Raw genomic sequence first — 20,839 nt, 5'->3', positions numbered from 1 at the left:
TTGCTACAGGCAATTTGAACGTTCCACATTCAAATTTCACTGTTCTTTTTTCACAAGGATGTTTTCTTTCCATTAATGTAGGCCAAGGCATTAAAATCAAGGTCGTATCAAACACGTTTTTAAAGTAGTAATTTTATTTTTAAAAGATGTTCGAATTTTAAACTGAAGATACTAAATATTGAAAGCCTTCTTTATAACTTCAGAACGAGCACCATGTTGTTACGTTGAAGGCACAGACCTCTGTGGTTGAAGGTTACGTAAAATAAAAACGATATACCTATAGAATTTATTATTATCACAGATATTACTGTAGGTAATTATTTGCTTAAATATAATACCTGCGTTGGTTTTTAATTAGATCTCGGGTAAAACTCCGTTGTATCAGATTTTTACTATTACATCACATATATTTATCAAACCTAAAGGTATCTTTGATATCTTTATGCTTTGAACTCGATTGCACTCCAGTTCAGAACCCGTGCGGTGGGATGCAGGGTGATTCGAATTTGAATAGAAACTATTCTTTCTACAACAGTAAGGGCCGAAACACATAACGCAAACTGCTTATTTTTGCGGCGCCGCAACGCCAAAATCGGCAGTTGCGTTGCCGCGTTGCGGCGTCGCGAAACAGGGCATTATGGTAGGGCAACCATTTTCTCGTGATTTTTGAGTGTGGATAGACGTCTCTCTGCGATGGATCGTAATAAACTTATTGCTTATTTGTTATTAAGAAGACATTATTCTATCTTAAAAATACGGCAAAGAAGATACTGGATACATCCATTAAGTAAGGGTATGAATCCAAATGGCGAGTTCTTTTCTAAAAAATACGAAGCATTAAAGATAGACGAAAAAAAATTTGTTGCCTACTTTAGAATGAGTATATCATCATTTGAAGAGCTATTAAGCGAGTTATCAAAATATATACAGAAGAAAAAAAATAAAGGAAGAAAACCAGTTACTGCTTTGGAAATGCTGGGCTTAACTTTAAGGTAAAACAAATAGGTTTCTTATTTTTTTTTATTGATGTTTATGGCACTCGGAATCAAATGTTTAGTTTTATTTGTACCCCTGGCTTTATACACCTGTGGTACTAGCGGGGTGTCGATAAAAATTTTGCATCACTAGTGTTCATGGTTTGGGGGTACCTAGTGGTACAAAGCCAGGTTCAAATGAAACAAGACAGAATCAAATTAAGCTTTTTGCATTATACAATTTTCTTACTTTAAGAATACTTTAATAGGCCTTAAAAAATGTAATGATCAATTTAAGAAAAATCAAACTCCTCATCTTGTGAAACATAGGAAGTAGCTGACGTTTCGTCCAGTAAAAATGGTGAATTTATTGGACGTTGTTGGTTTGATGATGAGGTAGTCCTCTGTTCAGTAATCGAACTTCCAGGAGTAGAAGTGTGGTAGCCACTCTGAACCGTATTATCGTATCTCATAGTTGAATATCCTTGATTGTAACCCTGATGCTGATATTCTTGATTATAGCCGTGATGTGTATTTTGATGAATTGAAGGTTGAAGAATGTCGGTTAATATTTGAAGCACCCGACTTTGAAATATCAATGTTTGATTCTCATTTAACGATTGTAGAGATGGTAAAATCCCCTTGAAAAAATGCAAATGTCTATTCTCCGGTGTTTTTAATATTGCCAATAAATCTTCTTCAATATCATCCTTATCATCTGCCTTTCGTTTTCGTGGTTGACTTTTATAACGAGGCAATGCCGTTATTTCATTCTCAATATCTCCTTCCGCTACGCATAAACTGGAATCAGTTGCATTTTGTGAAACCTTTTTCAAAAACTGTAATTGTTTATTCAAGTGATATTCTTTAATTTTTGCAGCTCCAGCTCCTGATCGATTGGCATCTTTTAGTTTTTTTTGATATTTAGCAAAATTATCTTTTATGGCCTTCCACTTCTTGACTAAATCATTACCTGCAACAAAAAACTTCACAAGTGAAAAATAGTAATAAAGACTAAAATTCCCTAGATTCCATTTATACTACATATAAAATTTGATATAACTTTCATAAGTACTTTCGGTCCATCCAATTTCATATAAATGGCTGGCCGCCGAAAAAGAATAATTTTCTGCTTTTTCTTGACTTAGGCAAGTTAAAAACTGATTGACTTTGCCTAGAACAACCATAATGTAAAATATTTATTGAGTACTTCTTTGAAAAACTACCTGTCTATCTTTGAAAATCTATTCCTTTAGCAACACTATTACCTGCGCGGTTTGAGTTTGATTATACCTACATTTGTATTATTTTATTATTTGCCTACTAATTATTATTTCATTTTAGATTTCTAGCAACCGGCAGTGACTTTAAAACCATGCATACGAATTACTTCCGAGGAGCAAGTACAATAGCAAAAATTGTAAGGACAGTTTGTCGCGCCATATGGAAACATCTATCAAGTCAAAATATACCTCCTATAACAAAACAGGTTCTAGAAGATGTCGCTATTGAGTTTGACAAGAAAGCAAATTTTCCTAACTGCATAGGAGCTCTTGATGGTAAACATGTCCGTATTACATGTCCTGCGCACAGTGGATCACTGTTTTACAATTATAAGGGCTATAATTCAATAGTTTTATTAGCTCTTGTAGATTCTAGATATAGATTCATTTTTGTCGATATAGGAGCGTATGGCAAGGAAAGTGACTCCACCGTTTTCCAGAACTCTAAACTTTATGATTTGATTATGACACGCAAATTACCTATTCCTGTACCAAAGCCTTTACCAGGTTCTCAAAATGAAACTCCATTTGTTTTTGTAGGAGATGAAGCATTCTCAATTTCGAATAACGTCATGCGCCCTTACTCAGGAAAACATTTGTCGGTACAACAAAGAGTTTACAATTATCGACTGAGTCGTGCCCGAAGATATGTCGAGTGCGCTTTTGGCATCCTAGCCAATAAATGGCGCATATTTCATCGATCTATGAATGTGCAATACGAATTTGCGACAGACATTATCAAGGCATGTTGTGTAATGCACAACTTTGTTTTGAATCGAGATGGAGTACAAGCGACCGATGACATTATCTTTGATGATTCTGATCTGCAAATGTTGCATTTGCCCACAGCAAATGAAAATAATTTAAGCCCACATCTAATACGGAATGATTTTTGTAATTACTTTTCCAGTGATGTTGGCGCCCTAAGTTGGCAATTAAACAAAATATGAATGTTCGTATACCTACTCAGTTCAAAATACAAATAATACCTTAATACATTTGATTCAAACTATTTAACATGTTGTGAACAAACATAAAAAAAGCATATATACGGTCGAACTGAGTAACCTCTTCCTTTTTTGAAGTCGGTTAAAAATGTGTATTTTATTTCTTTTCTTTCATTATTAATTATTTCACTGTTAAAATTTTCAATAAATGTGATTTACTTTTGTAAGATGTTTTATTTCTTATCTATGTACTTTTGAATAGTTTTGAATCAAGTGTCCACTCTACGACTATAAATGTTACTCTATGCACAAGAAACGTTTGAAGTGCAACCATTAAAATTATAGCTATCTCTTTCAATTGCGTTTTATTTCATATCTTTTGGTTTGCTAATCAGTAAAACTTGCAAATGTGTGCAGTTTTGGATTGCTGGGAGGTAATGATTTAAACACAGGAACAGATTTAAAACGTAAATTACTATGAACGTAACTTATCTTTAGTTTAAAATATCATTGCCTAAGACTATATGTTACTACTTACCCAGTTTTGATTTTTCGGTTGAGTTTTTTTCCTTGTAATCAACATAAACGATCTCACAAATGCTTTTCCATGCTTCTTGTTTTATAAATTTGTCTTTATAGGTTTCGTCACTAGTATCCCACAAACAACGGTGTTCCTGAACCGAAGATATAAACAGATCGACGTCAACGTCAGACATTTTAATTTTAAAACTGCTTCTCGGTTGACACGTGTTGTTTGCAAGAGTGTTAGAAACAAACTGCATCCTTGTCAACAAGTATGACGTCATAACGCTGGAATTCACGTCGTGCGTTGCGGCGCCGCACCGCTATAGCGCACTGCCGATTTCAGCGGCGCGGCGCCGCAACGCGCTTATGTGTTTCGGCCCTAAGCCCATCGTAGAGTCTGGGGTTTTTTGGACCCTTTCCAGCCGATTGGCTGAGAGATTTCTCAGGTTTGCTTTTAAGAGGGTTGTTAGTAGTGGATAAAAAAATCTCACACATCCTCCTCCAAGAAGTCTTTTCATCTATTTTCGCGTAGATTGTCCACAACTTTTAAAGTACGACCTTTAAAAGTTGTGGACAATCTACAATACTATAGTTAAACTAAAAAGTTAGTCAAGAATTTTTAATATATAATTAAAAAATAATAGTAGGTACCTATATCTGATACTTAGCTCATTTAGGACACATCTTTATGTACTGTATATCCGTAAGATTAAGAACGAAACCTAATTATTATGAGCATAAAGCATAAACTGATCAGATCGCATCTCTCGGGGTTAATTGCACGGTCTTTGTTCTATTTCTCTTATTTTTTATTCCGCAAACTACTAACTGTACACGTTTTCTGGGTTAATAACATCAAAGTAATTTTAAGCTCGAAAAAAAAAAACAAATTTTCCGCTAAATATTTCATGATTGTAGGGTAATGTATTTTTTGCGCGAATGGAAACTGTTTCGTGTTTTGTTTGGATTTTACTTTTTAGCGCACGATCCAGATATTCATGGCGTTACGAACGTTTTTGTTGTGTTCGAAAATGAATTTATAAGACACCGAAAAATAATCTTATTTAGATACTAGCTTTTTCCCGCTTCTTCATTCGCGTCGATGTAAAGCGTTGATTTTGAATGACGGTGGTTGCATCGATGAAATCGAGTAACTTATGCCTATATCTAGATCTTTTTTATTCGGATACAAGTTAGCCCTTGACATCAATCTCACCTGATGGTAAGTGATGATGCAGTCTAAGATGGAAGCGGGCTAACCTGGAAGGGGTATGGCAGTATTCATTGAACCCATACTCCTTTGGTTTCTACACGGCATCGTACCGGAACGCTATTACAGCTTAACGGTACGGCTTTGCCGGTAGGGTGGTAACTAGCCACGGCCGGAGCCTCCCACCGGACGGAAGAATAGATCTGCTATGGATAAGCTGCAAAACATATGGAGGAACACCGAAACATAGCCAAAGACATAGACCCGGCTAGTCAGAGCGCTTAAATGTTCCCCATGTTTCTCTACTGCAGTTAAAATTGTAATGTATTCAACCTTCATGATTATATTAGATGAAAGTTGTTACGTTTGAATTGCTAATGCAAGATTGTGGTTCTACCTGTCATACATAGTATGGCATACCTTGGTCGAGATTTACTTGGCCTTGACTCCCGGACTGGCCACGCCTTCGTCCAAGTGTTTGACATCTCAGGGATTTAGGCCGGCCGCATATTATTAAAAATCCTTTCAGACTTTTTGACGCGTGCCTCACACGCACTCTGCCTGTAGGTATACTAGGGTTCTAGTATGTACATATATTTTGTACTTAGACCCCAATGAAATGTAGAAGATTGTCATTACTTCAAGATGTTGCTTCAATGTCAGAACATAGAATTTTGCCACACTCTGCAAACGTTGTTTTTGTAAAAGTTTGCAGAGTTTTCTATTTCCTGCGGGTTACAGCGAATCGAGTCTTTTAAATTGCATCATAATTTGAATGAAGCCTACAATTTACTATATAAACTGTAAGCAGTACCTATCTAAGTGCTTTGTTCGCATATTCGCAATGCGGTTTACGCGCGGGACTCTATCGCCCTTGACTCTATGACCGGTCACGCCTACGTTCTAAAGCGAGCTTTCCTAACACAACAAATAATATTTAGCACAGGCCTAAAGAACTTCTTTAATCATTTTTTTTTGCCACGGAGCAGCTATACATGAGGATACATGCTAGCTTTTATCCTCTTCATACTAAAGATTAAATGCTTTATTCGTGTTCACAATGTGGGCTGTAGCTTACCACGCGGGACCCTGTCACTAACTGGACGGAATTCGGTCCACCTACCCTACTCGCTCTTGACTCAAACATAATCTTTAGCACTGCATGGAACTTTTTTAGTATTATTGGTGTCACTCAGAAAAGCAGGTATTATTTTAATATTTTTATCGAATTATTGGAATGTTCTCCCAAAACCAACACAAAAAACACAAGTTCAATGTGTACAGGTTATCCGAGAGTTTTAATATAAACAAACGAATGCCAAAATAAACTATTTAATTAGAGCGTGATTGCTATCACAACATCTAATTATTCAGTTCACAATCCAAATACCGAAAATATGCGATATCGCTCCGAATCTCAGAAGGAGACTAAACTAAAACCTTCAAAACACCCGTATTTATGCAAGTTCAATCTTGTTGGCCTCCTAGCAACAGATTGTATGACATCGAATGAGCCAAATATCGATTTTATCAAACTACCTGCATTAGATAAATTAATAATTTTATATTATTGTTGACAATTCAAATCAATTTTTAAAAGTAACCTTACAGTTTGTACTTACATACTTTGTATACTCCATGATCGGTATTTTTACGATATACCAACTAGAAATTCGCTTTTATATTCTTCTCAACGTTCAAGCATTATTTAGGTAGATCGGAGTTGGTTTACAGAAAGAGGTTTCCCAAAAGAGTTTACATGGACTTTAATTTAATAACAAAGGAACCTTATATCCAATACGTAACCAAACAAGCTCTTATTACTTAACAGGGCTCTCTCCGTCACTCCTTTCATACAATCGTAGTTCCAATTTCATTTGAATATTAAGCAACCAAAGTCCATGAAATTTTGCAGACATATTCTAGAAACTAATATCTGTGTCTGTGGTGTTTTAGATTTTTCTAAAAATATGTAGTTTTAAAATTACAGGGGCTCAAAGACTTGTATGTAAATTTTTAGGACCGCGTAACTTTGAAACCGAATATTTTAACAGAAATCTAGAAAACCACAGACATAGATATTAGTTTCTAGAATATGTCTGCAAAATTTCATGGACTTTGGTTGCTTTATATTCAAATGAAATTGGAACTACGATTGTATGAAACGAGTCTCCGTCACTCGTTTCATGCCCTATAATGCTCATTATTTTTATGACATAACACAAAATTAACACAACAAAGCTACTTCGGATCACAATTCAGCCTAAGACCACCCAATTATTTAGTGTTTTGTTGGCATATTCGCAATGTGGCTTAGCGCGGGACTTGTTCGCCCTTGACTCTATGATTGGTCACGCCTACGCTCTACAGCTACACCGAGCTTTCTTATCCAAGTTCCAACAACACTTTATTAGTACCTCTAGAGATATGCTTGTACATAGTTCTAGGAATTAAAAAATTGAAATCCGGTTCTTAGAACCAATTATTTTAATCAAACTCAAAACGCGTTTTCCTTTTCTGTGAACCAATTTTCTTTTTAAAATATGTATTTTCAATAACGATTTAACTGTCATTTTATTAATATGTCTGGAATTATACTTTTGTAGTTAAGTAATTGTAATGAGATGACATGATTTGATTTAAAAAAAAAATATGATTTAACTGTTGGATCTAAAATTGATTAATATATTATATAAAAAATTGATTATAATATATTATATATTATAATAAATATAATATAAATATATAATTGATAATGATTTGTAGGTGTAAGTACATCTTAAAAAAATAAAAACAACCTTTTTACACCTCATTCTTTACAACTAATTCTTGAATCATTGATCTTGACCTGACCTAAGTAGTAAGTACATATTTTTGCGTTCTAGTTTTCATTGTTTACAACCAACGCACCGATATAATAACATTTTTGTTATAAGATGCAGTGCCTCAAGGTCTAAATGCTTTGTGTTTATCCTTTTTTCCGGGAAGCTACAAGGTTGCTGGCTGAATATAAACCATGTTGGGGTCAGGTCAGATCATCAGTAGATCATTAAGAGGGGTCTCTCCGTCACTCGCTCCATACAAACTTAGTTCGTCTCTCATTGGAATACTAACCAATCATACTCAATGAAATTTTGTAGAAACGTTCCGGGAACTAATATCTATGCCTGTGGTTTTCCAGATTTCCGTTAAAACATTCGAACCGAAATCTAATGATACGTAAAAATCTAAGATAACCGTACATAGGAACTTCCTAGAAACACTATTTTATATGGAAATACAGGTATGCATGTTAGCAGTTTGTCCTTACGTAATTAACAATCGAAGAAAAGCACAGTTCGCTTCCTCATTTCTATATAAGTACACAGTGCATCTAAAGACGTGGAACTTCATGGAATCTTCTTCCGGCATCCGTTTTCCCGCCATCCATACCTACGTAATCGATAACAGTAAGAGTGAGTGAATCGAGTGAATATACCTACATGTTCAGGATTTAGCTTGAGATCTATTAGTGCGTCATATTAGACAACTTAGATCAGATTTAGACGCAGTTAAAACTAGACAAATTTATGTAGCGACATAAGTCTGTCTCGTTTTAACTCTGTCCTAAGTCTGAGCCAAGCCTAAATAAAAAAAAGTTTTCTTTCTTTCTTTCTTTCAATTTTCCTCGTTCACCTCTCTACCATCTTACTGCAAGGCATCGTCAAGGCATCCGTACGTAGTTGAAATTCCTCGGACACGTACGAAGCGATTTGCTTCCTCGTTTCTAATCCGAACCGCTAGAATATGGGACGCCCTTCCGGCTTTCCCTTTCAACTTTTAATATCCAGGGTACCTTCAAGTCAAAAGTGAATAGGCAACTTTTAGGCAAGCGCGCTCCATCTTAGGCTGCATCATCACTTGCTAGCCAGGTCTGATTGCAGCCAAGCGCTTGTCTGTAAATTAAAAAAAAAATGCGCGGCTGCATCAGCACTTTCCATTTGATTCGATCGCAATCTGGGACAACTTAATTAAGCAATAAATTATGTAGTTAATCTAATCTTCCATATCATAATATGCAGCATCGCAATAACTCATCTATATATACTAATAAATAAAATTCGAGTGTCTGCCTGTAATTTCGAAATAACTACCACATATTATGGTCATATGGTTATTTGAACGATACCATAACTGAATCACACGTTTTTAAAATTTTTGTCTGTCTGTCTGTCTGTCTGTTTGAAAAGGCTAATCTTCGGAACGGCTGAACCGATTTTGACGGGATTTTCACAGACAAGTAGAGAATTGACCAGGGAGTAACATAGGCTACTTTTTTAACCGACTTTCAAAAAGGGAGTTGTGTTTTTCTACCTATGTACACCGAAATCTCCGTGATTTCTGAACCGATTTGCGTCATTTCTTTTTTAATCGATAGAGGAACTTTGCGACATTGTTTCATAAAAAATTTGGATTCCAACTCCTCAATCCTGATGCTGCAGGGGATCTGACCAATCCACGCGGGCGAAGCTGCGGGCATCAGCTAGTATAACAATAAAACAAAGCTCGACGCAGCATACAATGTGCATGGTAGGCGTTCTAATTAAAATTACTGTGTTGAGAAAGTTGATCCGAGCACGTAGGCGTGCCTCTTGAGTAAGTCAAGGATAAGACCATTTTTTGTCTCAAACATGACCGAATCCAGTCACTCAGGCCTAACTCCAAATGGCTTGAGGGCGTGCTAATAAGACGTTGCTTGATAAAGACTGAAAGTTTGCCTTTATTTATACACTAGGGGGTGCCCGCGGCTTCGCCCGCGTGGATTTCGATTTTCTTAAATCCCGTAGGAACTCTTTGATTTTTCGGGATAAAAAGTAGCCTATGTCCGGCCCCGGGATGTATCCCAAGTATGTACCAAATTTTATTAAAATCGGTTCATCGGTTGGACCGTGAAAACGTATCAGACAGACAGACACACTTTCGCATTTTTAATATTAGTATGGATATGGATGTCGATAGGGTAGTGTTTAGCAATTTAGGGTTTCGCTTATTCATAAAAATTGCAAACGTATTACACTGATTAATCTGTTCTTTGTTTATTGATCTATAATCTAGATCTTACCTAAGCTAACGACTGAATTTAATAATAAGATCAATGCTATGCTATCTAAAATCTATCGAAATTTGTCAAAAATTATAGTTACGATCTTTTTGGACAAATATGTAACGACGTTTCTTTCAGTATACTTTACTCTATGGTTTCTTAGTAACTTAAAACACCACAGGCACAGATATTAGTTTCTAGAACATGTCTGCAAAATTTCATGGACTTTGGTTGCTTAATATTCAAATGAGATTGTATGGAGTAAGTGACGGAGAGAGCCCTGTTAAAATCGCGATTATGTAATTCTAGCCTCTAGGTAAGTAAGTTAATACTTATTATGCCATTTCGAATCAATGTATGATGGTTTAATGATGATTTGTCACGATTTTAATTGCTCATAAAAATTATACTCGTATGTCATACAATGCCAATTATGTCGTACACGTGAATAGGTTCTGATTATAATTACGTGTAGTTACAGTAGTTAATAGCTTCAGTGGTTTCAGTTATAACTTGATAGCTGAAGTATAATTAGAGCTATTAATCTTTAGTTTTTACCCGACTGCGGCAAAGCCAAAAGGAAGGGTAATGATTTGAGCAGTCTATGTATGTATGTTTGTATCCAGATTTTGTGTGTTCCACCGTAGCGCCTAAACTATTGGGCCGATATTGATGAATGAGGTGTCAATTGATTCGTCGTAGGTGAGGTGACATAGACTACATTTTATACGAAAAAAATTGACCTAATGGATGTTACATGAAGAAAGCTGGAGATCTCCAAATTTTTTTTTGCTATTGTATCGAGTGGGATGTCAAATGAAAGAGAAGACAATTCTATAAAAACATTAAGATATATCCAAGCGACAGAAGAACAATTTTACTATAATATTTCAGCGTTTATTAAGACGATCACAGTCGGATTTTAGTTTTCAACTTTATCTTGTTAATAATCAGGTTAACGTAAGTATTTAATTCAGAATCTATATATAGTATTCATTCTTTCTTCTTCTTCTTTAAAATTATTAAGATTTCTATCAGTTTTTTTAGTTTAAGAAATATCAGCTATCCTGTAATATTCCCTTCCCCAACCTTCATCCATCCACCACCCAATTTGGTAATAGATACTGACGATAGAGAAATATTAACAGTTCTTCAAAGATGATTATAATTTGAACACATCACACACACATCATTAGATAAAGAATGTAAATATTTATGATCTTCTTTAAGAAAACATATGGTATTAACATGGTATTAGCCGTACCGTTAAAGCAAACCAGAGCGTGAAGTTACCCAAGTAACAAAAAGTGGTCTTGTTGTGGTTCCGGAGCCAGGTCTATAACAGGCTAGTAAAAGTTTATAACCACAGAAAAGGGCCCATTTTATACGCGTACTTTTGCTAATAAAACACTCATAGTAGACTTGGCGAGCACCACTTAGATCAATAATACACTTATAGTTGGACTACGCAGAACTATTTGCTCCTGCGAAGCCAGCTATGAGCATCTAACAGAACCAGCCACCACGACTTAAGCCCATAATACACTTATAGTTAGACTCCGGAGAACCATTTGCTCCCGCGAAGCTCACTATTAGCATTTAATAGAACCAGACAGGCGTGTAACGTACTCCGCGCTTCTATTACTAGCTACTTCAAACATTTGTGAATTGTTATTGTGTTATGTTGTGCGGTCGTGGAGAAAAATAAAAAAAATAAAAGGTAAGTTCATCTATTATATATAAAATATATTAATAAGTATTTCGCACGAAATATTATACGTGCATACGTGTGTGCACGGCAAACGCGTAAGTATTTTCGGTGAAGTATATTGTGTTTTACATCTCAATTTTTGTTCGCCTTTTGAACACGGCGTATTTACAAAGTTGTGTTTAAAAATAATATTAGTCCTAACAGCATTGTCGCGCCATATTGTGACGAATTAGAGTTCCGCACACAAATGTCTTAAATGCTTGCTAAACTAAGAGTTTATTATTTTTATGTTTTAGTTGTGACTTGGATCGAACTACTATGGTCATATTTCTAGACGTAGACCGTTTTTTGACTAAAAATGATATCCGAGCCTTAAAAACTGCGAGATGGCCTTGGATTGAAACTCATTTCTTGTTATCTCGCAATTGCCATGGTTGTGGCAAGAGAGTTTCAACATATTCTGGAGAAAGGCCAGTTCATATTGTTTTGAAGGAAGAACACATAAAATTATTGTTAAACGAAAAAAATTTTTGGTGTGAAAATTGCAACTTCGCCGTTTATGACCATTTCACTAGTGACGAATGTGAACTAGGTAATTAATTTTATTACTTCATTTCATAAATATTTTTTAAAGATTGTAATTGCTGCTTGGTGGAAATCATCCGTAAATATACTAGATAAGTATTTCTAGGGTTTAACCTGTGGTATAACTGCGGGGAATCCCTGTGTTATGTAGGTAATGTTTGAACTGAAGTTAGCCGCGCGCGCGGGATAGCTGGCGCGGCGCTCGCTCGCCAGTCGCATGCCGCGTGCGTGTCTGTTCTTGTTCAGTAAGCTCTTAGTTAGCTGTGCTAATGTGATGACGGCGGACGTGCGTGAATAATATTGAGCAATAATTTTTCGTTTACATCACAAAGGTTGATGTTATGCACTGCTTACTTAACCTGTTCATCTGACGCCCACTAGCACCAAAGATAAACCACCGGCGCCGGTTAACCGAACTTTGACAACATCATACCATAGGAACATATTTTGGGATAAGTATTGGTGCAGGTGGGAACTAAGGACTAAAATTTCAATTGTTCTTGCATCTTGACTCATGACGCCTTGCGTACCTGAACCGGTGCTTTTCTTAGTGCTTACGTTCGTCCCTAATATTCTACCTATATCGTTTAAGCAAAATTGTATTACGTGCAAATTAACTTGTGTGCGTTTCACAAGTGAGCTCTCTTTTCGTTATGTTGGCAGCATGCGAAATTGTTCGAAAATAATCCGTAGGCTCATGTAATAAGGACGTTCATTAAAGAATGGGCATAAGGACGTCCTTATTGCATCTCCATATAGATTATTTTTGGACAATTCGCAATGCTGCCAATATAACGGAGCTCTATGTAAACTATTGCATCTGTCTCCGTAAGTTCGTTCGGTTTGTTTCTTATGGTTTGATGTATTATAAAATGTATTTATAGTTACATGTATTTTTTTACAGATTCCTGCCATGCCTTTCTCAGTAGTGCAAACAATTGAAAAAGGCGAATTAAGATTAACGGCCGTACCAGATCTGTGGGTGCATAATAAATTACTTTTTTGGCCAAAGAAGTCAGCAGATAAATTAAGGAGGCAGGAAAATAGTTCACCTGATGCTTCTTGGGAAATCATGTCATGTGATGTAAAAAGAAAAAATCTTAAAACATTTCAAGAGGCACAGGATGAAATTGATACAATGAGTGACAAATCAGATACTGAAACTGACGAAGGAGATACGAACCGTCGATCATTACGCAAGGAAAAATATCCCTTGCCAGATAAATCTTTCAACGAATTGGCGAAGACTTTAACAGATGTAAGTATCATCCATCATCCAAGTTACCAGTTCCTATACCAGTTCTAGAACCACTAGATGCCACGTTTGACACATATTGCGAGGGTTATTAGGTATTATATGATAGAACAATAAAATTTATAAATTTATATGTATCACCCATTATTGGTGAGAGGTGGTCAGCCTTTCGCCTATTATACAGCAGTACCCTTATATCCCACTTACAGACTCAATCATCTTGGTGAAAGAATTGTGTATCCTGCGTTGGTGGACCTTAAAGTAAATAAATAAATAAATAAAAATGTTATAATCATATTTTTTTTCAGAATCATAATCAAATGCTAAGTACCACAACACCAGTCACTCAAGTAGCCCAGAAATCCCAAGAAGACACAAATTGCTGTTTTGTGCCCCAAGACCAGATTGTTGGTACAGTCGAGGGCAATATTCCTGTCACAATTCCGGAATCGAATTTCCTCTTTTATACACATACAGAACCGGAAATTTCAACACCAACTAACGAGATTGAAGCTATTAAGGAGAGCATAGCAACCATTATAGCCAATCAAAATTCCTTACATGAAATCCAAACTAATATGTGTGTAAAGATCTCAGAAATACAAACAGAGCTAAGATCATTCATAAAAATGAGCGTATCACAAAAAAGAGTTGACGAAGAGCCAACTCTAATAAAAAATATCAAAGACCTTGAGGAATTTGAAAAAAATCTATCAAATAGAACATTCAAAGATAACATGTTGATGAAATTTGTCGGTGTGTGTTCTAAAGGTTTGGGCAAAGGCGGCGTAAATGCCTACCACTTGGTCGATTCTTTGTTTGAAAGAAATTTTCTTAAGCAATGTACGTGGACTGGCTTTTCCAAGAAAGAAGCAGTAAAAATATGTTTTAAAGCGTTTACGAGAACGATTTCTCTTTTTTTTGATATTATCCACGCAACAGATGAAAGTTTTACAAAAGTGGACTGCGATAAATTTTTTAAAACTATTTTGAAAAATGCTCATAAACGCAGCGAAAGCAATCAGAGGATGTCGGCTCCAAAAGTTAGAGTAATAAAGAGAAAAAGGACAGCAAAAACTCTTCCAATAGATGTGCCGATTGAGAATGTTAACGGAGAGGGCTCCGGTCAAAACAGCGTCGAGACTCCCGATTTAAACAATGAAGAGAGATCTGACCAAAATGATGTTGAGATTTTCTATCAAAGTGATGAAGAGAGGCCTGATAAAACGACGAAGGGATGTCCGACTAATTGAGTACGTAGTTAATGTTTTCATATAATGTTTACACACCTACATTTGGTAACTCGATTCATTTTTTGTCGCTGATTTTTGAATAATCCTAGATTAGGTGGGAATAATTAATTATTGATGGTGATATTACTTAACAAGAGGTTAAGTTTTCATAGTTGTTATTTCTAAGTTTATTTTAAAGTTCCTTTGGTAGCTAAGACTTGTTGGTTGAATAAAAGAGCACCTATTTAACTAAACGTGAAAAAAGTGATTTTTGATGTACCTATATAACAAAATTTTGTATTGTAGTACTTATACCTAAAATTAAAAAGCAAACAAGCTATGTAGAAAATAGTAGTACCAATAGTAAAAGCTGTTTGTATTGATGAATGCTATCATCTGCTTATGGGATCAAAACCTTCGAAACGGGTTGGAAGATTTTTGTGTGGAGCCTGAGGGGTTGCGTCCCACCTACAACTTTTCTTGTGAAAAGTCGTAGCCATTGATGGAACTTCCATAAATCGATAGATTGTTTCAATACGAATCGAAACTGAAGAGTGATAAAATCTCTTAAAGTGTCACATTTCCGAGATACAGGCCATCAAACGTTCTAATATTGGAGTTTTGAAACTTTTGACAGCCTTTACCTTGGAAATGTGAGATTTTATCACTCTTTAGTTTCAATTTGTATTAAAGCGAACTATCGAGTTATGGAAGTTCCATCAATGGCTGCGACTTTTCACAAAAAAGTTGTAGGTAGGCCGGGCCCAACCTAGGCCAAATGCTGTTTTTACCATAGTTTTGTATATTTTTTTTAATTTGTTGGAATTGTGAGTTTTGTTCATTAATTTTTAAGCACATAATTTTTTAATGTTAAATTTTTTAACTTTTTTTGTTTAACCTACAACTATAGAGTATTTCGTTAGCATAACTTAGTAATCTGACGAATTTTGGCTATTAATTTTAAAGTCACGTTTGGTTAGTCAAAAATTATATTTATTTTTATCTATATGTAAGCATAAATAAAGGAAAGGAAGTATTTGATACACAAGATACTGAAGGACTTGTAATTGTGATAAATGATTGTGACTGTTTCTTGTCAATATGCTAAAGGAAAGGAACGTGATTACCTCATTGATTATACCTTTTAAGATTGATTTTGGTCTCGCTTTAAGATTATTGTAATAAAAAAAATTGTTATTGAAATAATAAAACTTTAATTTTGATTATTACAGACTTTTATTATGTTCACTTACAGAGTATGTAACAAAGGTATGAAAAACATTTTCCTACCATACAAAATACTCACCATTTTACACTTAATAATTGAAATTTTGAAAATATCGGCCTCTCTGTTGCGATGTAATTCATCATTATCACACTGATAAATGTTTAAAAAAGAAGATTTTAGTGGCTTTTCAAATGCATCTTGAGTTTGTTGCACAACAAAACCACGTATTTCTATATCTTGCTCCTGGGTCTGACTATTGTTTTTAATATAAAATGATATGAATTCAACCAAGTGATTATCATTAGTGAGAAACCATTTGTCTTGTTTCTTTTTTGATAATATAAATGAATTTAAACATAAAACATTTTTCTTTATAACTGGACATTTGTTGTTCTCTGTTGTTAGACTATTTAACTCAACTAAATCCCTTTCAATGATTCTCCTTGCAATTTGACGTAGTGGCTTTTTTCCATGTCTTACCATATGCTTCAAATGTTGAAGTTTATTTTCGAATTCGTAGGCATTAAAATTTTGCAGAGTCCCGAATTTTTTAACCTCGTCAACTAAATGTGAGAGATTGTGAATGTTACTTGTCACATAGTCTTTACCGTATATTCTTTTGAACTGTTCTGTAAAATGTGCCAACATTTCTTCAGCAATCTGAAGGAATTTAAAATGTTTTTCGATCGAACAGATTGTGATAGCACAAAAGAAATGCATGAAATGTGTATAAGCTTCTTCTTTTAAGACCTCCTTAAGAATCACCAAGCTAAGGTAGTAAAGAAAACTACGAAACTCTGAACCTTTCCAGTGTTTTAAAATGTCCAGTGATCTAACTGACCGATGTATTTCTGTAGGCATTTCACAATCATTTAAGAAATTGTCAACTTTAGCTATATCGCTAGCACTCCATTTAGTTAGATAAATACCAAAATTGCCATCACGCCATCCTATTAGTAATCTTTTCATAAGCCCCAGGTCAATGAGATGCAGCGAATCTGACACCGGAAAATCTTCAATCATATCAATGTTGAGTTTGAGTAACGGCGAGTCTAACTTGTGGTGTTGCCCGTATTTCTTTTTACGAAAGTCTTGGTCATTCCTTTTGGGGCAATTAAACTGGGGAAATGTCACAGTATTTGATTTGTGAGAGTATTCCCCGACCACCGTGCATTTAAGGCATCCATGTTTACTATTAAAGTTCGATACACCTGAAACAATTATATTGTTTTTAATTAGCTGAATTAGTTAATTAGCTGATAGTTTGAATGAATGAATGAATGAATGAATGAATGAATGAATATACTTTTATTGCACACCACACAAATTATAAGAACAGACAAAAAGAGCTTAATAACTAGTATCTACTATATGTTTCTATACTATGTAATTAGTGAAATAAAAACCTTTTATCATAGCTCTTGCAGGTGAATCGCAAATGAATGCTCCTAATTTGACATGTATTATTTTTTCTCTTTGTGATTTGTCTGTTATTTTAAGTCCCTCTTGAAGTTGCTGCATTTCTGTTACAAAAGGTCCCAAAAAAGTGTCAAGATCTTTAGGCTTTCCATCACCAGCATAGATACCTATGAAAAAAGCAAACATTGTCATCTAAGATTTTCATTATTTTGTCTACGAAGCTGACGTAACAGGTACTTACCTACGACAAAAGGCGGCAGTGGAATTTCAGATACTGAACATAAAATGGGCCAAAACTGGTACTTAGAACTTTTAAACACTGGAAGGCCGTCAATGTTTATTTTTAAAGAAATTTTATCAGGTGGGACAGAGAGCTCTTCAACAATATTTTTTAAACATTTTTTCAGACCATTATGCCAATATTCCCCTGGAGCTGAACAAATAATATCCACATTTGCCTTGTTTGTTTGTAGAAGAGTTCGTGCGTCATTAGGGAGGATATTTTTCAACTTTATATTTAAAATTTTTAATAATGAATTTAACGCCACATGTGGAATATTGTGTTCTACTGCCCATTTACTAAGGTTACTACGTAGTTTATTATTCTCCTCGTATGTTGAATAGCAGTCATCTTCATCTTCCTGCTCAGAATCAGAGTTGTCACAAATATATTCCTCGTCATCGTCCGAGTCTAAATCACTTGTTGTGGGTAAAACCTTGTTTTGTACCGAAACGCCACTACTAACTCCTGGACTAATATCTTGAAAATTATTATTTCGTCCGGAACCCTCACCATCTTCTACAGAACGTTCTTGGCTCGATGTAAATCTAGTACTCGGCACACTTATCATTTGTTGGTATGTTTTCTGCACTTTCCTTTTATATGAACCGCTTTTTTTTAACCGCTTCCATATGTTTATATCCATTTTTATAATAATTTAATAAAAACCCAATGACTCAAAAGAAATCAAAATGGCCGTGAAGATGCGATAAACATTAAAAGCAATTGTCTTCTTAAATGGACTTCACGAAGATATCTTTGGACACTAATAGTTTTACAAGAAACCTTTACATAGAAATTAAGACTATAACAGCATTCGAGAGTCCACAATAATACCACGTACGTTCTTAGAGGAAACCATTGTAGAATTCACTTATAATTGGCACGTAAAGTTGACTTATAAACCCCTACAAGGTCAAGTAACAAATGCAAATGGTTCTAAGTGTATTTAGTTCTATAAATTACTATTACTGGCTTAAGACACTTATAGCGGATTTATAATTACTTCTTGTAGACAATTATAAGTGTAACTTACTGGAGCAAGTTTTCTCAAGTGTATTTACACCTATACAACACTTTTATAGGCCTTCTTAGCCTTTACTGCGCCTATAATTTCGTTCTATACATGACTATAAGTCAACTTATAGGAACAGGTGTACTATAAACCTAAACGAACTCCGTGTAACCTGTTATAAGCTTGGTAGTAAAACCTGGAACCACTAAGAGAGAGGTACTAGTGCTGTGAGCCTGTAAACTGTGCACTACAGGAGAACTTTGTTACTTGGGTATGTACCGATATTTCTCATACGGTTGCCAGATGACAGATTACCGAGAGAAACTTTACTTTTTTTATCATTTACGGTTAAGTTTCAACTTTCAAGCAAGCTGTCTGTGGTTTAGGAATAAATTTCCATGTTGCTTGCAGTTTTAGATTGATAGAATAGAATAGAATAGATTTTTATTCAAATAAACTATTACAAGTGTTTTTGAATCGTCAAATAATTTACCACTGGTTCGGAATGGCGTTCCTACCGAGAAGAACCAGCAAGAAACTCGGCGGTTGCTCTTTTCAATTGTTCAATTTACAATAATATTCCATACTATACAAGCCCCGCGCATTGCTGGAGCGAGTCAAATTCAAACAGTTCAAACAATTAAAACAGTTGATGTAGGATAGTACCTACCTACCAGTCCTCGAGTCGGGAGGCACACCTTTGTGTTCGTGGTGTGCCTCAGACGGTGTGTAGGGACTATATTGGTCCCCTGAGGAGAGTCCGCTGCAGGCGCCGCTGGCTAGGTTGCGCGAACGTGTTTGGCCCCGTAGCCCAGCCCCCATAGGCGATGCGTGGAACACCGTGGGGTTTTAGTCGGTAAGAGTCCGACATAACCTGCGTGCCTCCCCGGCCGCGCTGGTATCCATGAGGATTTCCCCACGAAAAAAAAAGGATAGTTTATATAGATGACAGATCACGAACAAAATACATTGCTCAAGTGGCCAAGTTTTCCGCACATTATATCTACACATCTATGTTGCTTATTACACAATGTAGAAAACTAATGAGCATAGATCTCCTCTAAGAATTAAAAGGGTTTGGCCATAGTCTACTACGCTGGTCAAGTGCGTATTGACAGACTAATCTCCTTTTGAGAACATTATGGAGGTCTCTGGAGGATAATACTGCCATTGGCGCAATTAAAATGCCATAAGCCTACTTTGTCGTATTAGCTTACAAATTGCGAAAACCACTAGCTTATCGCCACTTCATAAGACAACTTTTACCTTAGTTAAGTAGTAACAAACAGATTGGTGCTAGGTATAGTTCCCCATAGTGCAGCATTGACAAAGGCATGCGCATGGTCTCGACGGAACCGGTTGTTTAGCATTCGCTTCTAACAGCCTGACATTCTGTACGCCCGACATTTCGAAGTCACCTTCACTTGTAGTATGTGAGTGCGCGATTGATTGCCATGATATTGTGCAGCCTTTCAATCTACAAGAACAAAAACAAAATGGTGGTGTTCTTCCAAATTAGCCCTAATTCGCACGAGCTTTAAAAAAGCGTTGCGTTAAAACCCGGCGTTGCGCGTTAAAAAGCGTTGACGATGTGAACAGATACTTGGGAATGCATTTGTTCTATTTGAACGCTTTTTTAACGGACGTAAAAAAAGCTCTCGTGCGAATGAGTCCTTAAAACACCCAGTACTAAACTGTCGAACCATAAAAGTTACAAACTAAGAACCGGACAGACATTGTTTCCTGAGAGCAACGCGTCTTTGGCGAAGTAGGTACCTAAATGCTGCGTCACTGTGTGGCACAACAAAAAGCCAACAAATAAACAAACTACAATATCATGTGTGACACAAAAATCAAGAAAAGGGGATCATGAATAGTATACGTATAACAACCTAAGTGTTATAATGCTGTAAACTAGGTTCAACTGCAGCGCTGTTTTTCAGGAGAACAGCGTAAGTATTTCTTGCCCAGCCTTGGGTCCATCTAACGCCACTCAACAACGTATTATGTTGCCATGTCTGTGTACACTCCTTTCAAAGCAGCACCGACATACAAGCGCCATATGAATTATGTATACCATAACCACGTTGTC

The 20,839-nt window shown here is 35.8% G+C and overlaps 5 protein-coding genes across 7 annotated transcripts in view; 3 read left to right on the top strand and 2 right to left on the bottom strand.

Annotated features, from left to right (window-relative positions):
- LOC123873925 (SH2 domain-containing protein 4B-like) overlaps positions 1–20,839 on the top strand; it is a 76,679-nt gene that overhangs the window by 21,267 nt on the left and 34,573 nt on the right. The gene's annotated exons all lie outside the window — the stretch shown is intronic.
- LOC123873927 (protein ALP1-like) lies at positions 694–3,431 on the top strand. Of its 2 annotated transcripts, XM_045919037.1 has the most exons (3): positions 694–992; positions 2,319–2,533; positions 2,798–3,431. In XM_045919037.1, exons 1-3 carry the CDS (start codon positions 694–696, stop codon positions 3,205–3,207), a joined length of 924 nt encoding a protein of 307 aa, XP_045774993.1. In that variant the 3' UTR covers positions 3,208–3,431. The 2 variants fall into 2 exon arrangements, with proteins under 2 accessions (XP_045774993.1, XP_045774992.1); XM_045919036.1 differs by having other exon boundaries at positions 2,319–3,431.
- Positions 1,189–4,084, bottom strand: LOC123873928. Its single transcript, XM_045919038.1, has 2 exons — positions 3,743–4,084; positions 1,189–1,947 (listed from the first exon to the last, which is right to left on the bottom strand). The coding sequence occupies exons 1-2, from the start codon at positions 4,008–4,010 to the stop codon at positions 1,268–1,270; spliced, it is 948 nt and encodes a 315-aa protein (XP_045774994.1). The 5' UTR covers positions 4,011–4,084; the 3' UTR covers positions 1,189–1,267.
- Positions 11,313–16,031, top strand: LOC123873926. Its single transcript, XM_045919033.1, has 3 exons — positions 11,313–12,325; positions 13,223–13,576; positions 13,882–16,031. The coding sequence occupies exons 2-3, from the start codon at positions 13,232–13,234 to the stop codon at positions 14,824–14,826; spliced, it is 1,290 nt and encodes a 429-aa protein (XP_045774989.1). The 5' UTR covers positions 11,313–12,325; positions 13,223–13,231; the 3' UTR covers positions 14,827–16,031.
- Positions 15,256–19,016, bottom strand: LOC123873920. Its single transcript, XM_045919018.1, has 3 exons — positions 17,694–19,016; positions 17,440–17,619; positions 15,256–17,244 (listed from the first exon to the last, which is right to left on the bottom strand). The coding sequence occupies exons 1-3, from the start codon at positions 18,376–18,378 to the stop codon at positions 16,055–16,057; spliced, it is 2,055 nt and encodes a 684-aa protein (XP_045774974.1). The 5' UTR covers positions 18,379–19,016; the 3' UTR covers positions 15,256–16,054.

This window comes from Maniola jurtina, chromosome 17 (assembly GCF_905333055.1).
Source record: "Maniola jurtina chromosome 17, ilManJurt1.1, whole genome shotgun sequence".
Classification (NCBI taxonomy): Eukaryota; Metazoa; Arthropoda; class Insecta; order Lepidoptera; family Nymphalidae; genus Maniola; species Maniola jurtina.
This window is presented reverse-complemented; position numbering and strand designations above follow the sequence as displayed.